We start from the raw sequence: 25,499 nt of genomic DNA, 5'->3' as shown, positions 1-25,499 counted from the left end.
GAAAACAAAGCTTAATTTGGGAAATTCAACTTCCAAGCAGCCTTAATCTGAACCTCTTGGTCACTCCTGTTCATTCACTGAACACTATGGCATCTGATAATCTCCTCACGCTGGCTCCTGCCCTCATCCTTTGGCCTCTCAGTTCAAGGTCCTTGTCTAAAGTGACCTGCCCCTGCACTCCATGTAAAGCCCTCCAACTCCTATGGCTGCACCTGAAGATGCTCCACCTTCAAAGTTCCTCCCTCAGAACAATTCCTCCTACCTTTCCAGCTCACTGAGTCTCCTCTGTTCCCACCATAACCATTTGCCAGACTCATCAGGACTTCCAGTCCATTAGCTTTTTACTTTTCCTCTCTTCATGAGTCCCCCTCTTGTTGTCTTAGGCTCAAACCCTATCATCGCACTCAGTCTCTTGCAAACGACAAACACACTTTCACTGTGTCTGGCAAAGTGTTATTCTCGCAAAAAGCCTCCTATCTTTCTCTGTGCCTACCCCAGCTCTGTTGCCGCTGAAGAAAAGCACCTAATGGGGCAAACGTGTAACACTGAAAATTTGAGTTCTAGCTTCAGTCAGGCCCCTAACATTGCCCCCAGTTCTCCCATTTCCCTGTAGTCAATTTATTCTCCAGGAAGTGTTTTCTATTCAACTTTCAACCCTGCCACCCCCACTTCATTCTTAGTATTTGATCTTCCTGTTTTTTTCTGAGGTAATAGTTCAGACTGAAGCCCCCAAAGCTTCTGCCATCAAAGTTACAACCTACCTGCATCTATGTCCATTCTTTGTTCCCCTGAGACTAACAGAGATGTCCCTCCTCCTGTGTTCTGAGTTCTAATGGCCTCTTGTCTTCCAAGAATCTTAGATTATCCATTATTTTTCTTTCTCTGTTCTGTTCCCTCCCATTAACATTTACAAATATTCAAATCTCTCAACTTAAATTCCTGGGCCTTATTTCCCAACAAACTGCTGCTCCCCTCTCTTCCTCTTAGCAGCCAAAGTTCTAGGAAAAAATATCTAAGATCAGTGCCTCAATTTCCTCTCCTCCCATGTATGCTTTTTAAACCAACTTTGGCCCCTCCCACCTCTTCAAAACAGTGATGGCTCTGAAGTGACAGTGAGCTCCATATTGCTAAATCAGATGAACATTTTCTGGCCCTCACCTCCCTTGACTCTCAGCGACAGTCAGACCTATCAACCACTCTTTTTTCTTCCCTTACTCTGTCTTCCTTTGGCTTCCATAGCTACCCCCTCTTATTATGACAACTTCTCAGCACTTTGCTAGTTCTTCTTTCAATACTCCTTTAGATGTTAGGGTTCCCCAGGAATTTGTTTTACTCTTTTTCTTCCCCTCAGTTTGTACTTTCTCTAAATGTATACACACACACACATATGGCTTCAAATATCAGTTTTTCATGGGTTCAGATATCAGTTATTCAAACTGTGGTTCATGGGCCAGCCTGTATCAGGATCACTTGGAGAGGATGAAGCGGGGCATGTGGTGGAAAGGGGTGTTAAAATTCAGATTCCAAGGCCCCATCAAAGTCCTTCTAAATTAACTCTGTGGGTAGAGACTGGGGATCTGCATTTTAAATAAATTCTCCAATGTCCCATGACTATAGTTTGCAACCACTAATTTGACTTGTCACATTAACAAGGACAGCTCAACATCTCCACCTGCTGACTTATTAAAGCCATTGCCTTATTTTCTCAAATGTTAGGAAAATTAAAAATGTGAAGAAAAAAAAAAAGGAACAAAATAGGAAATCTACTTCAGGATGACACCTGCACCCCAATGTTCATAGCAGCACTATTTACAATAGCCAAAACATGGAAACAACCTAAATGTCCATCAACAGGTGACTGGATAAAGAAGATGTGGTATATTTATACAATGGAATACTACTCAGCCATAAAAACCGACAACATAATGCCATTTGCAGCAACATGGATGCTCCTAGAGAATGTCATTCTAAGTGAAGTAAGCCAGAAAGAGAAAGAAAAATACCATATGAGATCGCTCATATGTGGAATCTAAAAAACAAAAACAAACAAACAAACAAAAACAAAGCATAAATACAGGACAGAAATAGACTCATGGACAGAGAATACAGACTTGTGGTTACGGGGGGGGCGGGGTAGAGGGTGGGAAGGGATAGACTGGGATTTCAAAATTGTAGAACAGATAAACAAGATTACACTGTATAGCACAGGGAAATATACACAAAATGTTATAAATCACAGAGAAAAAAATGTGACAATGAGTGTGTATATGTCCATGTATGACTGAAAAATTGTACTGAGCACTGGAATTTGACACAACACTGTAAAATGAATATGAATCAATAAAAATGTAAAAAAAAAAAAGATGAAAGAATTATCTGCCCCATGAATAATCAGAATTGGATTATGTCATCTTTTGACTTTCCGAGCTCCAAATGAGAACTCGTCTATATTTGGGTTATAAATTTTAATCTTTATCCAACTAAATAAAAACACAAGAATTGGAATGACTATTTCATCATACAGAGTCTCTTAAAATGGAAACAAGGGCATTTTATGGATTTTCAAAGTTAGCTTTCCTGGGGTTGGCTAATAAAAAGCATTCTCCTTTCCAATAAAAATTAAATATTGAGTCATCATAATTTGACCTAATACTTGCTGTTAAATTGTTGTAGTTATAAAGGTAAAATATTCATTCTAAAACAAATTTTAGAAGATAAATAATTTATTAAGGAAATGAAAATCACTCATAATCTCTCTACCAAGAGACAATACACAATTTAAAATTGGAGGTATTATTTCCTTTCTTCTGTATGTATATGTGTGTGTGTGTATATATATATGTGTGTGTGTATATATATATATATATATATATATATATATATGTATTTTCTGCCAAATAACTTAAAAACATTTGACTGTTGTATCTGTCTTAGTTTAGTACCAGTTCTGCATTTTTTCCCTGTTTTTAATCATGTATTTTACTTCTCTAAGATTTGACAAAGACTTTAGGATTTTATTGACTTTGATCCCACTTAAGAGACTGCCTAGTACAAGACTGCCTAATTCTTAGAGGATCACATTGGTTTGGTTTGGTTTTTTTCTTTACAGCGTGATAATTTGAATTTTTTTAACATACAATTGATTTACAATGTTGTGTTAGTTACTGGCGTACAGCATAGTGATTCAGCTATACCTATATTCTTTTTCATTATATATTATTACAAGCTATTGAATATAGGTCCCTGAGCTATACAGTAGGACTTTTTTCTTGATCTGTTCTGTATATAGTAGCTTGTATCTGTGAATCCCAAACTCCCAGTTTATCCTTCCCCCAGCCCTTTCCCCTTGATAATCATAAATTTGTTTTCTATGAAAAGACCATATTGTTAATACTGCTCCATATATATCATCACTCGTTTACTCCTTGTAATTACCTGGATTCCTGACAAAATATTTTCTCATTTTTTTCTTTTTATTGTTGCAATTTTTTAAATTATTGAAATATAGATGATTTGCAATATTGTATTAGTTTCAGGTGTATAGCATAGTGATTCAGTATTTTTTTAGTATTCTGTTATAGGTTATTATAAAATAATGGGTATAATTCTGGTGCTACAGAGTATATCCTTGTTGCTTACCTATGTTATATATATTAGTTTGTATCTGTTATTCTTATACCCCTAATTTGTCTCTCCTCGCTTCCCTCTACCCCTTTGCTAACCACAAGTTTGTTTTCTATATCTGTGAGTCTGTTTCTGTTTTGCATATACATTCATTTGTATTATTTTATAGATTCCATATGTACGTGATATCGCATAGTATTTGCCTTTCTGCCTTATTTCACTAAGTACAATATTCCACATTGCTGCAAATAGCGGTATTTCATTCTTTTTATGGATGAATAATATTCCATTGTATATACATATACCACATATTCTTTAACCAATCATCTGTTGATTTGCACTTGGGTTGCTTCCCTGTCTTGGCTATTGTAAATAGTGCTGCTATGAACTTTGGAGTGCATGTATCTGTTTGAATTACTGTTTTTGTTTTTTTCTGGGTATATGCCTAGGAGTGGGATTGCTGGTTGATATAGTAGTTATATTTTTAGTGTTTTGAGGAACCTCCATACTGTTTTCCACAGGGACTGTGCCAGTGTATCTTCCCACCAACAGTGTATGAGGGTTCCCTTTCCTCCACATCCAACATTTGTTATTTTTAACATGATAGCTATTTCTGACAGGTGTGAAGTGATACCGTATTGTGGTTTTGATTTGCATTTCCCTGATGATTAGCGATGTTGAACATCTTTTCATGTGCCTGTTGGCCATTTATATGTCTTCTGTGGAAAAATGTGTATTCAGATTCCCCTCCTCTCCCTTTTTTATCCCTTAAGAGAGGCACTGGGGATTGAACCCAGGACCTCATGCACACCGAGCATGTGTTCCACCACTGAGCTATACACCCCAACCCCGAGTCTTCTAATTTTTTGATTGGATTGTTTTTTTTTTTTTTTGCTGTTGGATTGTATGAGCTGTTTCTATAGTTTGAATATTAACCCCTTATTGACCACATCATTTGCAAATATATTCTCCCATTCCATAGGTTGTCTTTTCTATTTGTCAATGGTTTCCTTGGCTATGCAGTAGCTTTTAAGTTTAATTAGGCCCCACTTGTTTGTTTTTGCTTTCATTTCTGTTGCCTTAGGAGACTGATCCAAGAAAATATTGCTGCAATTTATGTCCATCTATGTTTTCTTCTAGAAGTTTTATGGTTTCAGGTGTTACATTAAGATCTTTAAACCATTTAAGTTTATTTTTATATATGGTATAAAGGAATGTTCTAATTTCATCATTTTACATGTAGCTGTCCAGTTTTCCTAGCACCACTTGTTGAAGAGACTGTCTTTTCTCCATTGTATATTCTTGTCTCCTTTGTCATAGATTGACAGTAGATGTCTGCGTTTATTTCTCTTTTTTAAATTTTATTTTATTGAGTTATAGTCAGTTTACAATGTTGTATCAATTTCCAGTGTAGAGCACAATTTTTCAGTTATACATGAACATACATATATTCATTGTCTCATCCTTTTTCACCGTGAGCTGCCACAAGATCTTGTATGCATTTCTCTGTGCTATACAGTATAATCTTGTTTATCTATTCTATATATACCTGTCAGTATCTACAAATTTCGAACTCCCAGTCTATGCCTTCCCACCCCTCTCCCTGCTGGCAACCACAGGTTTGTATTGTATGTCTATGAGTCTGTTTGTTTTGTATTTATGTTCATTTGTCTTTTTCTTTCATTCTTTCTTTTTTTTTTTTTAGATTCCACATATGAATGATTGCATATGGTATTGTTCTTTGCCTTTCTGGCTTACTTCACTTAGAATGACATTCTCCAGGAACATTCATGTTGCTGCAAATGGCGTTATGTTGTCATTTTTATGACTGGATAGTATTCCATTGTATAAATATACCACTTCTTCTTTATCCAGTCATCTGTTGATGGACATTTAGGCTGTTTCCATGTCTTGGCTATTGTAAATAGTGCTGCTATGAACATTGCAGGTGCAGGTGTCATTTTGAAGTAGGCTTCCTTCTGGATATATGCCCAGGAGAGGGATTACTGGGTCATATGGTAAGTCTATTCCTACTCTTTTGAGGAATCTCCATACTGTTTTCCACAGTGGCTGCACCAAACTGCATTCCCACCAGCAGTGAAGGAGGGTTCCCTTTTCTCCACAGCCTCTCCAGCATTTATCATTTGTGGACATTTGAATGGTGGCCATTCTGACTGGTGTGAGGTGATACCTCATTGTAGTTTTGCAATTCTCTGATAATTAGTGATATTGAGCATTTTTTCATGTGCCTATTAATCATTTGTATTTCTTCATTGGAGAATTGCTTGTTTAGGTCTTCTGCCCATTTTTGGATTCATTGTTTGTTTTATTCTTATTTAAGTCATATGAGCTGCTTATATATTCTGGAGATCAAGCCTTTGTCAGTTTCATCTTTTGCAAAAATTTTCTCCCATTCTTTAGGTTGTCATTTTGTTTTGCTTATGGTTTCCTTTGCTGTGCAAAAGCTTATAAGTTTAACTAGGTCTCATTTGTTTATTCTTGCTTTTATTTCCATTGCTTGGGTAGACTGCCCTAGGAGAACATTTTTGAGATGTATGTCAGATAATGTTTTGCCTATGCTTTCTTCTAGGGGGTTTATTGTATCTTGTCTTATGTTTAAGTCTTTGATCCATTTTGAGTTGATTTTTGTGTATGGTGTAAGGGAGTGTTGTAGCTTCATTGATTTACATGCTGCTGTCCAGTTTTCCCAACACCATTTGCTGAAGAGACTGTCTTTATTCTATTGTATGTTCTTTCCTCCTTTGTCAAAGATTAGTTGACCAAAATTTTGTGGGTTCATTTCTGGGCTCTCTATTCTGTTCCATTGGTCTGTATGTGTGTTTTTGTACCAATACCATGCTGTCTTGATTGCTGTAGCTCTGTAGTATTGTCTGAAGTCTGGGAGAGTTATTCCTCCAGCCTCTTTCTTTTCCTTCAGTAATGTTTTGGCAATTCTAGGTCTTTTGTGGTTCCATATAAATTTTATTATGATTTATTATAATTTTTTATTATGATTTGTTCTAGTTCTGTGAAATATGTCCTGGGTAATTTGATAGGGATTGCATTAAATCTGTAGATTGCCTTGAGTAATATGACCATTTTAACAATATTGATCCTTCCAGTCCAGGAGCATGAGATATCTTTTCATTTTTTAAAGTCTTCTTTAATTTCCTTAATCAGTGTTTTACAGTTCTCTGTGTATAAGTCTTTCACCTCCTTGGTTAGATTTATTCCTAGGTATTTTATTACTTTGGGTGCTATTTTAAAGGGGATTATTTCTTTACTTTCTTTTTCTGTTGATTCATCATTATTGTAAAGAAATGCAACTGATTTTTGAATGTTAATCTTGTAACCTGCTACCTTGCTGAATTCTTCAATCAGCTCTAGTAGTTTTTGTGTGGACCTTTTAGGGCTTTCTATAACTTCTGTCTTTTTCTTGTCTGATGGCTATGTCTGACTGCTGTGGCTAGGGCTTCCAATAATGTGGGAAATAGAGGTGGTGAAAGTGGGCATCCTTGTCTTGTTCCTGAATTTAGCAGGAAGGCTTTCATCTTTTCACCATTGAGTATTATGCTGGCTGTGGGTTTGTCATATACGGACTTCACTGTATTGAAGTAAGTTCCTTCTGTACCCACTTTGGGAGTTTTTAATGAATGGATGTTGATATTTGTCAGATGCTTTTTCTGCATCTGAGATGATCATGTGATTTTGTCTTTTGTTAATGGTGTATCACATTGATTTGCATATGTTGAACCATCCTTGTGACTGGAATAAATCCAACTTGATGGTGTATGATCCTTTTGCATATTGGTGGATTCAGTTTCCTAGTATTGTGGAGGATTTTTACATCTATATTCATCAGAGATGTTGGCTTTTTAATCTTTTTTTGTAGTATCTTTGTCTGGTTTTGGTACTGGGGTGATGGTGCCCTCATAAAATGAATTTGGATGTGTTATCCCCTCCATTTTTTTTGTAATAGTTTGAGAAGGATAGGTATTAGTTCTCTTTTAAATGTTTGGTAGAATTCCCCTATGAAGCTGTCTGGTCCTGATTTTTGTTTGCTGGGAGTTTTTTTGTTTTTGTTTTATTACAGATTCACCTTCACTTCTAGTGATTGGTCTGTTCAGTTTCTTCTTGACTCAGTCTTGGCAGGACGTATGTTTCTAGAAATTTGTTCATTTCTCCTAGGTTGTCCAATTTGTTGGCAGATAACTGTTTATAGTGTCATCTTATGCTTTTTTATATCTCCTCTTTTCTTTCTTTATTTGGGTCCTCTCTTTTCTTGGTGAGCCTTGCTAAAGGTTATCAATTTTATCTTTTCAAAAAACTACCCCTGGGTTTTGTTAATCTTCTCTTACTGATCTTTTGATCTCTATTTTATTTATTTCCTGCTGATCTTTCTCCCTTCTGCTGACTTTGGGCTTTGTTCTTTTTCTAATTTTTAATGTAGTGAGTTAGGTTGTTTATTTGAGATTTTTCTTGCTTCTTGAGGGAGGTCTGGAATGCTATGAACTTCCCTCTTAGAAATACTTTTGCTGGTGCTTGCTTTGGCAGCACATACACTAAAATTGGAATGATACAGAGAAGATTAGCATGGCCCCTGCAGAAGGATGGCATGCAAATTCGTGAAGTGTTCCATAATTTTTAAAGAAGAAATCAAGTGCTGTTGGCAGCTCGTTTTGGGAGGGAGGGAGAGAGAGAGAGAGAGAGAGAGAGAAAAAGAAAGAAAGATCTGCTGTATTGTACAGATTTTGAAAAGTTGTGTTTTCACTCTTTTTGCCTTGGGGTATTTTTCTTATTTCGTCTTTGATTTCATCATTAACCGATTGGTTTTTTTCTTTTTTACTAGCATGTGGTTTAGTTTGTTCTTTTCTTTTTTCTTTTCTGTAATTGATTCCTACTTTCATACTGCTGTAATCAGAAAAAAATGCTTGATATAATTTCTATCCTTTTAAATCTGTTAGGCTTGTTTTGTGGCCTAGTATGTGATCTATCCTGGAGAACATTGCATATGCACTAGTAAAAAATGTGTATTCTGCTTTTTTTGGATATAGTATCTTGTAGATATCAGTGAAGTCTAATTGGTCTATTGTATCATTTAAGACCTCTGTTGCCTTATTGATTTTTCTCTCTGGATTGTCTGTCCGTTGATGTCAGTGGGGTGTAAAGTCTCCTACTGTTTTGCTGCCAATTTCTCCCTTTGTTAGTATTTGCTTTATCTATCTAGGTGCTCCTGTATTGGGTGCATATATGTTAACAAGTATAATATCCTCTTCCTGTATTGATCCCTTTAGCATTATATAATGCCCTTCTTTGTCCTTCATTATAGCTTTTGTTTTAAAGTTTAAAATTGTTTGATATGAATATTGCTACCCTCACTTTGTTGTCATTTCTACTTGCATGAAGTATTTTTTCCATCCACTCACTTTTAGTCTGTATGTCTTTTGCCCTGACCTGAGTCTTTTGTAGGAAGCATATTGAAAGGTCTTGTTTTTTTATCCAATCAGCCACCCTATGTCTTTTGATTGTAGCATTTAATCCATTGACATTTAAAGTAATTATTAATAGGTATATATTTATTGCCATTTTATTCCTTGTTTTCCAGTTGTTTTGGGAGTTCTTCTGTATTCTTTTTGTTTCTTCCATTGTAGTTTGATGGTTATCTTTCATAGTATGCTTGAGTTCCTTTCTTCCTGCTTTTTGTGAATCTGTTGTAGGTTTTTGATTTGTGGTTACCATAGGGTTCGTATATGTTGACCCATAATTATATCTACTTGCTCTAAAATGATAATCATTTAAGTTCAAATACAATTCTAAAAGATCTACATTTTTTACTCTCCCCCTCCACATTTTGTTTTTGATGTCATGTTTTTTTATCTTCATGCTCATCCTTTTACTGTTTATTATAGTTGCTTTTTCAATTTTTAAAATTTAAACTTATGTACTGGCTTATTTCAGTGATCTTTAATTCTTATTATATATTTGCCTTTCCTATTGGGATTTTCCCTTTCAGAGAAGAACTTTCAACATTTAGAGTAGATTTGTATTGCTGGTTTCTTTTAAGTTTTGCTTATCTGAGAAATTCGTTATCTCTCATTCTATTCTAAATGATAATCTTGCTGGGTAAAGTATCCTAGGTTGCAGGATTTTCCCTTTTAGGACTTTAAATATATCATGTCACTCCCTTTGGGTCTGCAAAGTTTCTGCCGACAGATCAGCTGAAAGTCTTGTGGGGACTCCCTTGTAAATATGACTCTTTTTTTTCTCTTGTTGCCTTTAGAATTCTCTTTATTTTTTGCCATTTTAATTATGTGTCTTAGTGTGGGTCTCTTTGGGTTCATCTTGTTTGGAACCCTCTGTGCTTCCTGTACCTTGATGTGTTTCCTTCTTTAGCTTTGGGAATTTTCAGGTATAATTTCTTCAAGTACATTTTCAATACCCTCTCTCTTCTCCTTCTGGAACCTTTATAAATGTGAATGTTGGCATGTGTTATATTATCTCATAGACCTTATGTTCCTTTAGTTTTTTTGTTTTTGTTTTTTATCTGTCTGCTTTTCTGATTGATTTCCATTATTCAATCTTCCAGATCACTTACGTGTTCTTCTGTTACGGTAGTTGGCTACTCATTGCTTCTAGAGTGCTTTTTATCTCAGAAATTTATCTATTTTTGATTGAGTCTTAAGTTTCTAGTTCCTTGTTAAAATGATTTGTGATCAGATCAATTCTCCTAATTCAGTTAGCATTTTTATAACCAACTTCTCGAATTCATTGTCTGGTAGATTCTCTGTGGCATTACTTTTCCAGGGGTTTTCTCTTGCTCTTTTAATTGAGAATAGTTCCTCTGCCTTTTCATTTTACTTAACTTTCTCTGTTTCTATGAATTTACGTTAAACAGTTATCTATTGTGGTCCTGAAGCATGTTTTTATGTGGGAGCATCCCTATGTAGACTGCATGTGCCCAGTGTCCTTGGTGTGAGGGCTGGATTTGATGTGGATGCAAGCCATATCTTTCCCCAGGGTGTACTGTCTACTATCACCTTGATAAGGGGTGTGGCTGGTGTTGGCAGGGCTACAGCCTGCACAGAGTATGTTGCAGGACTTCCTCTCTGCTCAGTAGCAGGAGTGGGGTCTGCTCCCAAGTGGCTCAAGTGGATGCCCTGAGGGTCAGGCTTGAGCTGGCTCTGCTCCCTTTAAGTATGTGTTTTTCCTTCTTCCCACACTAGGGCTTTGCTCAAAAGGAGAAGAGTGCTGAAGCAAGCAAGGCTCTGCTCTGACGCAACCCAAGGTTGCATCTTTTCCCTTATGATAGTCCCAGATCTAATATAAGGTTGTGGCATGGAGTGGGCAGGGCCAGAGTATTCACTTAGCTGGGGCTCATGGTGTTGTGGTTGTGAGAATTGAGAATTGGAGAATCCAGGCTGCCCTCAGAAGTCTGAGCTAATTCTGTGACACTGTTTGAGTAAACACCAACAATGGCCTCTGCTACCCCACCTGGACCACATCCCAGGCCCCCAGGGCCACCTTTGCACCTAGATCAAGTGTTTTCCCAAGAACCAGCTGCCCTAGATCCAGTGCCAATCTGTGGTGTGGAGTGACCAGAGCCAGGGTGTTCATTGAGTTCAGATTGGGGGGCACATTAGGACAGCAGCTACTAGGGCAGACCTCTCTCCACCCTGTGTGAGGGCAAGCCAACACCCATGGACTTATGAATGGAGTCTAAGCTGCTTCTCTCTTCTGTGTAGGATGTCCAGTCTGTGGCTCGACCCCACTCCCCAGGGCAAGAGTGCTTTTGCAATTTCCCCTGTCCTCTGAGTCCCCTCCCAGGGGCACAGGTCTCAACCTGATGCTTTTCTTCCTGTCCAGCCTAACCATGTGGGAAGACTTCTTGCAGCCTTGGTGGACAGAAGTTATTCTGCAAGTTTCCAGGTAGTTTTCTGTGAGAATTGTTCCACACATAGATGTATTTTTGATCTACATTTTCTTTTGGGAGAGGTGAGCTCCACATGCTCTTACTCCACCATCTTGATCCCCCTCCCTCACTTTTTTCTTTAGTCAACAGTGTTGTAGAACCTTGTCAAGGTTGTTTGAAAGCCTAAATGTTATATCCCTTATTTCCTGAGTCATAGTCTCAAAGGACTCAAGGTGATAATAGCCAGTCTTTTAGAAAATTTCTCAGTAGATGAACTATTGGTGATGGGCCTGGAGGTATGAGTAGGAGTTTAACAGGTAAGAAGGAAAAGCCAGGTCGAACAGTAAGAACAGCATCTGCAAGGAAATAAAAGTACACAGAATGTTTGGAAAATGCAATGAGGCTGGCACAATTTGTGGCCAGGGTGAGACTGGCAGGGGAGGAAAGCAGAAGGAAGATCAGAAAGAGAAGTAGGGACCAGTTGTGGACCATAACAGCCATAACTGTGTACTGGTTCTGGAGCATTTATTATGGGGCAGGTATTGTACTGATTCCGTACATACATTTCTTTGAATCCCTTCAATAATGAGAAAATTATAAGGTTCACTGTATTCTAATCAACAGATTTGATTTTTCCAGTTTCTTTCAAATATGGCAGCTTGCCTTAAACTTGAGTAATTAATCCAGAAACCTGGTCTTCACATGCACTCAATCTTTGTTCTATGAAGCTGGAGTGTTTCACCAGGATGCTGGTATTTCTGTCAGACCAGCATCCTTTCTCCCTTCTTTTTGATAAAAGTCTCCATCCCTTGGCCATAGAATCTAGACTGAGACAGTTATGTAACTCATCTCCACCAGGGTTTTCTATATTGGAGCCAGAAAAGAAGCTTCCTCCTCACTGGGGGATGTGAGCCAGGACTTTCCACAACCCCACTGTGGGAAGAAAAGCTGACACGCAGAGAAGAGCAAGGATGGGCAGTGTTGAGCCATAGTCCTGGCAGGTATCTGTCTCCTGTACCTCCTTTTCCTTAAGCAGGTTGTTAGATTTGTGCATGTAGCACACAGAATGTGCTCAATAGGATGTAGCTGTTATCTGGGAAAGTGGGCAGGAGGAGCAATTAGCCTGAAGAGGTCTCTTTCACCTCCCCCTTACTTCTGTCTCCAGGAAGTCTAGGATTTGCTTTAAAATACATCAACAAAGAAATACAGAGCAAACAAATGTGGCAAGATGTTGATAACTATTGACGGATCAGAAGGCATTATGCTAGACTATCTAAATTTTTCTTAATCTCAATGAATCTTGCTTTCTTTTTAAAAAAAATTATCATGCAGTTTCTCTCTTTGATCCTACTGATTAGATTTTTTCTGAGTGGACCTGGCTGATCATAAAGTATTGATCCTTCAGGGAATTAACTAATTTGGCTCACTAGTGTTTCATCTGGGCGTCTTAGGAGGTAAAACTGGCCTATAGTTTTCCTTTCTTGTGGTAACTGCATCAGGCTTTGGTGTGGAGTTGTGTTGACCTCAAGAGATGAATTGGATGTTTTCCTTCTCTTTTCTACACTCTGGAAGAATTTGGGGGGATTGGGGCTTCTCCTTCCTTAAATGTTCTGATCTGAGCTGTTATTAAACTCTTGATCTGTTAGTCATTATTTGCATGCTTTTTGGTATATGTGGAAATAATTTTTAAAATAACCACTAAGAAAAAGTAGGCAGAAATATTTTTAATTAGAAAATGTGTCACTTCCTTAGCTAAAGGCAATGTAATAATTTCACCCTAAAGACTACACTGGAAACCTCACCTCTGACCCGGATAACAAGCCTTTACACACACTTTCCTCTACCATCCTCACCACTGACATTTATCAGGCAGGACTATTTGCCAGGCACTGTACTAGGTATGTTACGTATGTCATTTCTTCCATCATCATCGGAAGCCTGTGAGGTAGACACCAGTATTGCCTCCCATGTTTTAGAAGAGAAAGCCGAACCTTGGCAAACAGTCTAGGAGCGAGCACTTGAACACCCTAAGTCTGACTGCAGAGAGTGTGCTATTCACTTGCACATGCCACTGTGTCCCGGGCAGGCAGCACAGCCTGCAGGGGACTGGAGAAGGAGACAATCTGGGCTCTGCCCCTAACTGGCTGTGAGACCTTGGACAAGTCACATGATCTTCCTGGTCCTGGTTTTCTCGATGATAACACATAAGATGTGGGCTCTGAAACTCTGCCTGTGAAGCCTGGGAGTTCTGGAGGCACTGCTCTGGGGAATGAGCAGCTTTCTTTCTGTTTTCCATACTGGCCGACATCCAGAGGCTTTCACTTGAACTATTAGTTCTGAGGCTTTAAAAAATCCTTGAAGACCATTTGACTACTCATCAACTTCTGAGGTTCCTTTGTTCTAATGATTCTATGAATATTCTATGATTCTATTCATCCTGTTATCTACTAAGCTCTAAGTAAGGTGTCGATTATATTCACCTGACCACAGAAATCTGCATCACACCCAAATGTTCATTTCTCCAACTTTCCTAGAATTATTCACTTGAAGAATGATACACAGAGAACCCCTAAATTTTTACCATATCAATCCCATTTAGAACTTATTTTCCCCATATAATGACATTCGCCAGTCTGTAATATTACCATCCCTTCTTTATACTGCTTTCCTCTTAATTTCACTTGTGTTCAGGATAGACCCTGGCATACTGTATATGCACTCAAGTGATTGCTGAATCTGAGTAACAATAAACTCACTCCTCAAAGGTTAAAAATCAAAGCATCAGATGAATTTTTTTATGAGACTTCAATTCTTGAAATACATAACTCTTACAGCACAAACACAGTACTTACAAGTTCTTTTTATAAAATATGTATGCTGTTTTGAAAGAATACTACTGTTAAGATCATGGTCTAAAATACTTGTCAGAGTTCAAAAAGGACTCATGGAATCTGGTCTCCAGAAATCCACATAAATAAAATATGGCTGAACATCAGGGCTTACCCACACTTAAAAATACTAATTCTCTATTCCAATGCTCAGCAAACGATCCCAAATCCAGCTGGTAGACTGTTTTTGTACAGCTGCAAGTTAGATATGGTTTTGACATTTTTAAAGGACTGTTAAAAAACAAAAACTAAACAAAGAATATGCAACAGACACATGTGTCCTGCAAATATTTACTATGTGGCTTTTTACAGAAAATGTTTGCTGACTGTGCGTTATATGAAACTGATAGAGACAGCTACTGGAATCCACTGATGAGTATTTAAAAAGACACCACTGTTATGTGCCAGTACCATCAGCATTACTCACTTCTAAAATGAGGCACTTCTGTTTGAGTATGTACATCTCCAAATCATAATTACATCTGGCAAGTACTTAACTCTAGCCCTTTGTCATTAGGCCTCCACATGAAATCACAGTATTCTGAGGGGCTGAAGTAAACAAGGACAAAGTATCAAGCTGTCAGTCACTGAGCTCATCCGTAATGGTAAGTGCTTAAGATCATTTAGACTCTTAAATGTTAATAAAATCGATAATTTAGATATATTTAGATATTGCAAATGGGAAGTGATACTGCTGCATTATTTAAATAACGTATAAAAGCACATCCCAATTCACTGTTTTCAAAAGCAAGGATCACTAGTTAACTCAGTAGCTACTTAAAAAACCCAAAAATGTAAAAATCACAGCAAAAAAGCTTTGGAATGCAAAAGACTGGGGACTCTTAGCAGTAGCACTCAAGCTGGCCTCGCCCTCATCTAGTTAGCTGCTCAGCTCCCATAGCAACCACAGCTGTCTCTCATCAGTGAGCCTTTTCATTAAAAGGACAGACAGGTACATGAGCAAATGCTTTACAAGTGAAACCGCAGCTGCTCAACACACAAGTTTTTGGTGTATTGGTTAAGCAATTCCTGGTCAGTAGGCTCTGTTCAGTCCAGAAAACAAGTATTGGGTGTTTTTCCTCCTTCAGGCAGAGCTGGGTAAGCATCACATCGTGAAGACATCTCTGCGATGCCGAGTTTTAAAATGCTCAGTAGACGCTGAGGTAGATTTTCAAATGAAGATCTTTTATACCCTGATTTGATCGGGACTAGCTTCTTTGTGTATCCTCCTTCTGGGAAATATCTTCCGCTTAAGTGCAATTAACTGAAGGATGAAAGACAGGAAATAAATTTGTCAACTTGGGGAATTAAAATTTAAACTTTCTGAGGGTCATATGACCTTAATCATTTCCAGTCCTATTTCTATACATAAAAACAGACAGCAGACAAGCCTCCATATTTCCTCCCCTCAAAACAAAATCAGCCACTAATTTTGTTTGGCTCTGTAGGGTCAGTATGTCTAGGTATGTGCCCACAAGGTATGTAAACCAATGAAGATTGAAATTATTTTGGTCCAAGCTTCATTTTTAAGACCTATTAAAAACTACAGATTTTTATATAGCAATTATCATGGATACTTACTTTTAAGACGTCTATTTGTCATGTTTCTACTGAAGGAGACTGACTATTCAACCAGTAAGATAATGTGTCTGGGTTTGAAAATGACTACATATGTAAGCTAGGATTTTATATATTTTTAAAAGAATTCTATTACCATTTTTTTCTATACTTAACCATAGCAACAATCACTAGGTTGAAATACAGAATTTCATTTGTAATTTAGTAGCTTAGAATGTGGATAAAAATTTCTGTTAGTTTATTCACAACACATCTGAAATAGAGAATCTGACCACCGTTATGGGACAGTTTCAACGAGAAAAATATGTTATGGTTTCAATTTCTACTCCTCCACCTCGAGTTGGAAGCAGGGCCTCGCCCAAGCATAAGCCACCACCCTCTGGACGATGAGCTGGGATTCCAGGGCCGGGAAAGAGGCAGCAGGGCGGGTTTGTGAGCCTGGCAGAAGTTAAGGAATTTGATCGCAGTAGCTAAGGAGCAGGGTGCCAAACAGGAGAGGCGATTTATTCTTCCCTCCTTTCTCCTGCCTCTCTGCTTCCCTAGTCTCTGCTAGTAAAAAAAAAAAAACTGACTCTCCTGTTTCCTTCCACTGCTGCCAGCTACTCCTCTCAGCCAGCGTCCCTCCTTGCTCACAGCGGACTCACAGGCTCCTCAGTGGACCTCTGTTCTAAAAGTAGGTACAGTCTTTTTAAGATTTTTTTTTTCCCTAAGATTTTTACCTGCCAGGAACAACAGCAAGGTTTCTAGCCCCTGGGAAGTAGAAGAAGGTTTAAACTGCAGTTCTGCTCGCCCACCAGACCTTTACTTCCTGGATTTCCTCCCATCTGCAGTAGGAAGCTCAGTTTTTAGGCCACCTCCGCCTCCTCCTCCATGTAAGTAAACTCAGTATAAGCTCCCCGACGTGAGAGCCTCCACTTCAGTCACCTGGGTGGAGGCCAAGTCGGCAGTGGCCTGCCGGGCACACGTGAGGTCAGCCAGACACTGTTCTTTTCCTTCAGAGCATTTCATACCCACTGCGGCCTAACAAGGATTCTCTTATCCCTTTCTTTTTACCTCATAATCTCATTTCTGGACCCTCCCCTGGAGGAGGCTGTGTGTGTGCCTGTAGGGGAAGAACCCCACAGCTTAAAGGGAGTCTGAGTGGGGGGGGCGGCATGAGCACCCCAGGCGTCAGCTACAGAACAGCGGGAAGTCTGCATCTAGATAAGACACTGTGGTCACTTTTAAAAAGATTAAAAGAAAGAAAGAAAGCTGATATTAGATGAGGATTCTAGGTGGTTTTTTGGTTAAAAATATGTGGAGCTTTCCAGTTTTAGCTTGAAGAATAAAATTCAATCTCTGGTGCTCCAGGTACAAAGAATACTGGCAACAGATGTTTGCTGCCTGAATATTATGAAATATATTTGACATATGAACGGTAAGCAAATAACAAGTAAAAATTTTCTTGTCATAAATTTCTTTTTCTTAAAAAAAAAACTCAGATGTTAATATACCAAGAAATACTGTTTGATATCCACATAAAATACGTAACTTACCTGTTCAGCAAAAAACGAAAATATAGTAAACATAATCAATGTTGCTAGCACACAATGAGTCCAAAACTTCAGTTTATCTCGATATGCCCTCCTGTTCAAAGAAAAGAAAGCATATATGTAGTTGTGTGTAGGGTTTCACCACCATTAGTTAGTAAAACTAACTACATACTATTTGCTAGTTTAGCAAAAACAGTGTTGTAAAACACAAAAACAATGTCTAGAGGCAATTTGAAAATGTTAACATAATTATACATTCCCCGCGTGAGTTCAAATTTTCTGTTACAGTAAATTTTTGAATAAGTCAAAGTTACCCAGGCAGGGGCGAAGACTTCAAAAGAAAATTTAGAATTTTTAACAAATTTTTAAAAAAGCCCTCTTTCATTCATTTTTATTTACTCATATTCATAAATGCCCATAAATACTTCCTGTGGATACAGAGAGGTGAATAAGGAGAAGTCCCTGCTCTAAAGCATCTGCAAGCCTGGGGAGGCGCTGATGTGCAGACAACTGGCCATCACACAAGATGGGCAGAAATACCTGTTAAAAGCAAAGCCTTGGGGAAAAACAGCAAAGTGAGGAAAGCACCACAGAGATGGCGATACTTCATTTCAGCCTTGAAGTGGGGAAGGAAAGCATGTGGCTGAGAAAGGAGATGAGCATCAGCAGAGAGAGCTGCAAGCCGGGTCCGGCAGAACCGAATCAAGTCTGGCATGGAGGCAGGAGGGATGCTCAGCCAAGGAAAAGCAGGTGGGCATGAGCTGCAGTTGTTCTGGAAAACCATGCAATGGGTTTAGATGTAATACTCTAGTGGGAAAGGGGATGATACAGCGGGCGTGTGTGCACGTGTGTGTCATAATCAAGGTGAAAATGGTGGCCACTTAAAGGATGGATGTCACAAGCAGGTGACCAGAGGCAGGCAGTCCAGTTCATCTGGGCAGGAGAAAAGAATGAGGGCTATACTAGGGCAGTGAGATGGGAAGAAACAAGCAATGGGGCAGACATTCTGAGGGTGGAATCAACTGGACTAGACCTGGAATACTGGGGGTAAACAGGGGAATTACAGCAGTTTTCTCATCTGCAATTTGGAAATAATAATTTGTTATGAGATTAAGCATTTAACATAAGGCTTAAAGATATGCTAGTAACTTTCGAATTCAGGCCCCTTTGCAGAGCTCTACATTCATTCACAGCTGTTTGGCAGTGGGTGTGTCTATCTCAACTCACATACGCAAAAATGGTACCCTCCCATACATTGTTCTTCCTCCTGTATTTCCTACGTAAAGAGGATCACAACCAACTCAGTGAGTTCTAACGTCTATGGTATCATTCAGAACCTGTATGTATGTTAAGGAGCTAAAAAGCCACAGACTGTGATACAGCTAATGAGTTACCCCAGCAACCAAAGACCCAGTAATAGCTGGAGGTGAACTGAGCTTCTCTCAGCCACCCATCCACTGAGCACCCACTCTGTACTAGGGAGGCAAGTGGACTCGGACAGTAAAAAGACCATCTCTGCCCCTTGAGAGGGCTCACAGTCTCCTAGGAGCGACAAGCACACCAGATAGATTGCTGCACAATGCATAAGGTGCTATTACCAAGAAAAGAGCAGGAAGAAAGCCACCGTAGGAAACCGGGGGAAGATGACAGGGGACTCAAGACCGCAGGATCATGAAAGGAAAGAGAAGGAAAGTTCCAAGACAGTAGATCGGGGCTGATGGGCCAGCAGGGAGAGAGGACGCAGAAGTTGAGCAGGCCAAGGAAAAAGAAACCCCTAGGATGCAAAGAACATCCTGCACCTGATTCATTTGTACCACAGAAATCAAAGCCCTCTCAAACTCTCTTAAACCCACTCCTTTCTTATCCAACAGGGCCCTTGAAGGTAAATTTAGTCACAAACTGGATTTGAGGAGTTGACGGATGGAACCATCCAAAGATCTTTTTCCCCTAAGCTAAAAGAAAGTAAAAAGGGTGAGTCACAAGCCATTCCTTGCCATTGCTGGAAGACAGTTATTTAGTAATAACTTCTCCTTATAAAAATAGATATACACAAATAATACACAGATATTAGAATATACATGCTAATTGTCTCACTTACCCAACCCCAAGACACCAGAGTTCTAGTTGCTAAGGTCTGCTAACTCTCTCTAAAATCGATCCCAATTGTATCTACTGCTTTCTTTCTATTCCCTGGTTCACAGCTTGACAGTTTTGGGGATAACTGAAATGCTTACAACTTGTCTCTCTGCCTCCAGTTCCCAGACAACACCACCTCACTCCAAACACTTCCCTCACCTGTCCAACCCGCATGCTACTGTTATCTTTCCAAATGACAAATATCTAAAAAACATTCTCTGGGAAGCCCTATTCCCTAAAGAAAAATGTCCAATTCAGATATAGCCCTTGGCAGTTTCTCCTCTCCATCTCCACAGCACTCTCTTCTATACCCCTGTGTCTTTGCACATGCCATTTCTTCTACCAGGAACTCTCTCCTATCTGGACAGGTCCTTTTTCCGAGCTCAAAACTAAGTCCAGATGTCACCTTCCCCTCACAGAACTAGCGGCTTTCGGCCCTGGACTCCTGTAGCACTGTACTTCACCTTACTGCATTTCTCAGACACGGCATTTCACATTTCTTACAAATCAAAGGCTTGTGTCAAGCAAGTCTGTCGGCACTATTTTTCTGACAGCATTTGCTCACTTAGTAACTCTGTACTACACCTTGATAATTCTGACAATATCCCACATTTTTTCCTTGTTATATTCGTTATGGTGATCTATGATCAATGATCTTTGATGTTACTACTACAGCTTGCTGAAGGCTCAGATGATGGTTAGCAGTTTTTAGCAACATTTTAAAATTAAGGTATGTACATGTTTTTTAGATATATAATGCTTTTTCACACTTAATATACTATAATATATAAACATAACTTTTACATGCACTGGGATATGTGGTAGTCTGGAGCTGAACCTGAAATATCTCCGAGGTTTGCCTGTATTCCTAGCACCTTACATGGTGAATAGGCAAGGGGTCACAAATTTCCCTAAGCAAGAAGATAAAATTATCTTTATAATTAAGTGTTGGGAGTAAACGGTAGTAAAATAAAAGAAGGAAACATCATAAAGCAGCTTTGGAATACAGTGGAATGAATGTGCAGAGGGTTGGGAATCAGGCCGTATTTGCCACTTATGGGCTACTCCACCTTGAGCAAATCACTCAGCTGCTGCTGCTCTGTTCTCATCTGTGACGTGGCAATGACAGTAGTACCTTTCATTATAAAGAGTAAATATTCTGCCCAGCGCAGTGTCTGCTGTACAGCAGGTACCCAAGAAACAGGGCAGCCACTCTGATGGCAGGGATCTCAATAAAAACAGGTGTATTTTTACAAAGGAATTAGAGCAAATTGAAAACACACACACACGTGTAAGAAACATGAAAACTTACCATTCCTGCAGCTCATGCATATGAAGGAAACGGTTTCGATATTCCCTTGGCAGCTCAAACTGGGATGGTATGGGGAACATGGATTCATAGAAGTCCCTGAGAACAGCCTTCACTGTCTGGGCATCTTTATGATTATGGTCAATGTTGTCATTTAGGCAAACGAACTTCCTAGAAACAAGAGAGATCCAGGGTTATTGGTTACTATAGGATGATCTTAACCAAACAAAACCAGAAGAGTGGATTCCAAATATATTTTACACGGACTTGTCCCAAGTTGTTACATTTACAGATGTGGTTCGCTGGGGGAATAATGTTCTGTAAACTTTTGCTTTAGATATTCCTCTTCTGTAAAACAGAAAGAACAAGGGATGATAATGTTGAATGTGCCTTCTAACTGTGGGAGTAAATTAATTTAATTTCTATTTGGCATGTCCCCAATTAAGTGTTCAATAAATGTAGTTAACTGACTGGAGCTTTCCGTTACCAGTCAGGGAAAAAACTAGTAAGTACCTAAAACTTAGTTTTCTGAACTGATACAGTTACATTACTAAGAACAGTCATGTAACTGAGATGGAGATGGTTCCTTACAGCTATAGATTCTAGGAGGTGGATGACTTCTTAACGTCTCCAGCCAGGCTGTAAGATGCCAGCGTTGTGGCAAAAAGGGGACAACAGTGGTACTTCCCTACTTCTTTCAAGTTCCCTTTCAGGCAAGAGTCACTAAATTGAAGGCTCACTGAAATGACAGGAAGGGATAAAACCGCTTTTGAAGTACAGATGAGCTTATTTTTTAAAAAATTTCATCAAGTCTAATAAAGTCCTCAGATCCCACTATCACTTGACAGGAGATACAGGGGACACAGAAGCAATGTTAAACAACTGGGGGCCCATCAGAAAGGTCCAAAGCATTATTATGGTTTGTCGGGTGCTTGGCTTGTGGGAAATATTTATTTTGTAGGAAATAAAGTATTTTAGGAATATACTAAACAAGTATAAAAAATATTTTCATTTTTCTTAAAATTCCAATTTCTACCTGATTGCCCCTCCTACAAAAAAACAAGAATAAACTTTTCACAAAAAACACCATGGCTTTAAAATGTCTACAGATTTTACATCTCTGATTATTTATAATTAAAATCATAATTTAAATTAAAAAGACTCAGATGAAAAATATTTAATTTTATATGCCAAGTTTTTTTCAGGGAAACTACTGAAATTACCTATTCGCCACTGAGGTTGAAAACTAAAAAAATGCAGATTGTAAACAATTTTACCAAAATAGGGCGCCATTAGGAGGTCAAGCTGGAAATATTCAAGAGTTAAGTAAACCTTTACTTTTACGTAACATTTTAAGTAAACATTTACGTTTACATCCATTCGTCCAGCCACCCACTCTCCGATCCACCTGTCCATCTAAAAACTCAGGTACGTACCTATCCATCCATCCACTTATCCACCTTTCTTTCTCATGCTCTCCCCATCTACCCGCCCCTCTCTCTGTCTTTTTACCTACCTATCCATTTGTCCAGCCACCCACCCTTCAATCCATCTATCAGTCTACGAACCAAGGTATGAACCTATCCATCCATCCACTTACCCACCTTACTCTCTCTCACATCCTTTCTCCCTTTCTTCCTCTCTCTCCCCCTTCCATCATTCCAACTACCAACTCATCATCCACCTACAACTCATCTTTTTTTTCTTTCTTCCTCACTACCTCCCTTTCTTGCTATAAACCCTTCCATCCATCCACGTTTCTACCAACCCATAATAATTACCTTTGCATCCACCAGCCCATCTTTATTCCTACTTTCTCTCTCCCTCTCTCTCTCCCTCCATCCCGATCCACCCACCCATCCATCTTTTTACCTACCTATCCAATCGTCCAGCCCCCCACACTTCGATCCATCTATCTACAAACCCAGGTACCGACCTATCAATCCATCAACTCACTTAACTTTTTGTCTCCCTATCTTTCTCTCACTGTGCCCCTTCCTCCCTTCCTTTCTACCTATACACCCTTCAATCATCCATCTACCAACTCATCTACCTACCTATCCAGCCACCACCCATCTTTGTTTTTCTTTCTATCCTGCATATTCCTTCCTCCCTCCTTCATTCTATCTCTCCCCATCCAATCAACCCATCATCTATCTTTCTACCTACCTATCCATTTGTCCAGCCGTGCACCCTTCGATCCATCTATCAATCTACGAACCCTGGTATGTGCCTATCCATCCACCACTTATCCACCTTTCTCTATCTTCCGTTCTTTCTCTCTCTCCATTCCTCCCTACGTATAAACATCTGCATACATCAATCTACCAATGCATCTACCTACTTATCCACCACACACCTTTCTTTCCCTCTCTCTTTCTCCTCCGCTCTCCCCATTCAATGACCCACCTTTCATTCTTTCTTCCTTTCTATCTCCCTCCTTTCCTTCCAATGAACCTACCCACCTATCTATATTTTTTCCTACCTATCCATTCATCCAGCCACCCACCCTTCAATCCATCTGTCAATTTATGAACCCAGGACCATATCTATGCATCCATCCACTTACCCACCTTTCTATCTCTCGCTTCCTGCCTTCATTCCTGCCTGTAAACCCTTCCATCCAGACATCTGTCTAACAAATCATCTACCTAGTTATCCACCCACCACCCATCTTCCTTTCTTCCTCCTTATCTCTCTCTCCCCTAATCCACCAGTCTATGTACTTTAAACCTACCTGTCCATTCACCAAGCAGCCACCCTTCAATCCATCTACCAAACTACAAACCCAGGAACATATTTAACTATCCATATATCCAATATCCAACGTACTCTCTCCCTTCCTCCCTGCCTGTAACCCTTCCATCCACCATCTATCTACCAATTCATCTACCTACCTATCCACCCACCACGCATCTTTCATTAATTCTTCCTTCCTTCCAACCTTCCTCCGATCCATCCAACTATCCACCATTCTCTCTCTCCCTTCCTCCCTGCCTGTAACCCTACCGTCCATCCATCTACCAACCCATGTACCTACCTTTCCATCCACCAACCCATCTTTCTTTCTTCCGTCCTTTCTCTCTCCCTCCCTTCCCCATCCATCTCTTTTTACCTACCTATCAGTTCATCCTCTCACCAGACTTTCTTTCTCGCTCTCTCTTCCCTTTCCTCCCTTCCTTTCTACCTGTGAACCTTTACATCCATGCATCTACCACCCCATATAACACCCTATCCAATCACCAGCAATCTTTCGTTCTTTGTCTCCCTCCCCCATCCACCAAACCACTTTTCTGTCTTTTTTCTTTCTTCTCTCGTTCTTTCCCTCTCTTCACCACCTACCCATCTTTCTCTCCTTCCTTCCATCCTCCTCTGTATCTCCATCCACCCACACATCTTCCTTCCTTCCTTCCTTGCAATCCTTCCATCAACCCATGTACCTACCTACCCACCCACCCCCCGTCTTTCTTTCTCTTTCTTGCATCCTTCCTTCCTCGCTCGATGCCTCCCTACTTCTCTCTCTCCCGATCCACCCACCTAACCATTCGTCCAGCCACGCACCCTGTACCAATCTACGAACCCAGGTACGTACTTATCTGGCTTTCTCTCTCCCTTCCTCCCAGCCTATAAACCCTTCCATCCATCCGTCTACCAACCAACTCATCTATCTACGTATGCAGCCACCACCTACCTACCTACCTTTTCCTACCTTTCCTTCCTTCCTTCCTTCCTGTCTCTTTCTTTTTCTTTCCTTCTTGCATTCTTCCTTCCTCCCTCCCTCCTCCTTCTCTCTCTCCCCATCCACCCGCCCATCATCTATCTGTCTTTCTACCTACCAATCCATTCGTCCAGCCACGCACCCTTCGATCCATCTATCAATCTATGGACCCTGGTATGTACCTATCTATCCATCCACTTACTCACCTTTCTGTCTCCCCCTCCTCCCTACCTGTCAACCCTACCATCCATCCATCTGCCAACCCATGTACTTACCTTTGCATCCACCAACCCTTCTTTCTTTCTTTCTTTTTCTTCCTGTCTCTGTCTCTCCGTTTCGCTTTTCTCTCTCCCTCACTCCCCATCCACCAAACCATTTTTCTTTCTTTCTCACCCTCTCTCTTCCCCATTCACCTACCCACCTTTCTTTCTTTCCTTCATTCCATCTTTCTTTCTTCCTTCCTTTCATCCATCCTCCTCTCTCTCCCCATCCACCCACACATCTGTCTTTAAAGAAAGAGAGAAAGCTCTTTCTTTCACTCTTCCTTCCTCTCTTCCTGTCAATCCTTCCATCTACCAACCTATGTACCTACCTTTGCATCCAACAACTCATCTTTCTTTCTTCTTCTCTCTCTCCCTCCCCATCCACCCACCCATCTGTTTGCAGACCTATCCCTTCCTCCAGCACCCCCCCTTGATCCATCTATCAATCTTCGAACCCAGGTATGTACCTATCCATCTATCCACGTATCCACCTTACTCTTCTCAGTTCCTTTCTCCCATTCCTTCTCTCTCTCTCTCGCTCT

The 25,499-nt window shown here is 39.7% G+C and overlaps 1 protein-coding gene, 1 long non-coding RNA gene and 1 other non-coding gene across 5 annotated transcripts in view; 2 read left to right on the top strand and 1 right to left on the bottom strand.

Moving 5' to 3' along the window:
* Nucleotides 1-19,517, top strand: part of LOC140700191 (uncharacterized) — a 28,446-nt gene extending 8,929 nt beyond the window's left edge. For both annotated transcript variants that reach the window (XR_012078484.1, XR_012078485.1), the window contains exons 2-5: nucleotides 14,939-15,026; nucleotides 16,599-16,672; nucleotides 18,147-18,281; nucleotides 19,403-19,517. This is a non-coding gene — a long non-coding RNA (uncharacterized lncRNA). The remainder of the gene's footprint in view (nucleotides 1-14,938; nucleotides 15,027-16,598; nucleotides 16,673-18,146; nucleotides 18,282-19,402) is intronic.
* Nucleotides 8,163-8,269, top strand: LOC116282718 (U6 spliceosomal RNA). Its single transcript, XR_004192300.1, has one exon. It is a non-coding gene; the product is annotated as a U6 spliceosomal RNA (small nuclear RNA).
* The window catches only part of GNPTAB (N-acetylglucosamine-1-phosphate transferase subunits alpha and beta), a 71,861-nt gene continuing 59,604 nt past the window's right edge, over nucleotides 13,243-25,499 (bottom strand). For both annotated transcript variants that reach the window (XM_072973169.1, XM_072973170.1), the window contains 3 exons: nucleotides 20,980-21,147; nucleotides 17,535-17,625; nucleotides 13,243-15,685 (listed from right to left, as the gene is read on the bottom strand). In XM_072973169.1, coding sequence (XP_072829270.1) covers nucleotides 15,608-15,685; nucleotides 17,535-17,625; nucleotides 20,980-21,147 — 337 coding nt within the window. In that variant the 3' untranslated portion in view covers nucleotides 13,243-15,607. The remainder of the gene's footprint in view (nucleotides 15,686-17,534; nucleotides 17,626-20,979; nucleotides 21,148-25,499) is intronic.

This window comes from Vicugna pacos, chromosome 12 (assembly GCF_048564905.1).
Source record: "Vicugna pacos chromosome 12, VicPac4, whole genome shotgun sequence".
Taxonomy (NCBI): Eukaryota; Metazoa; Chordata; class Mammalia; order Artiodactyla; family Camelidae; genus Vicugna; species Vicugna pacos.
This window is presented reverse-complemented; position numbering and strand designations above follow the sequence as displayed.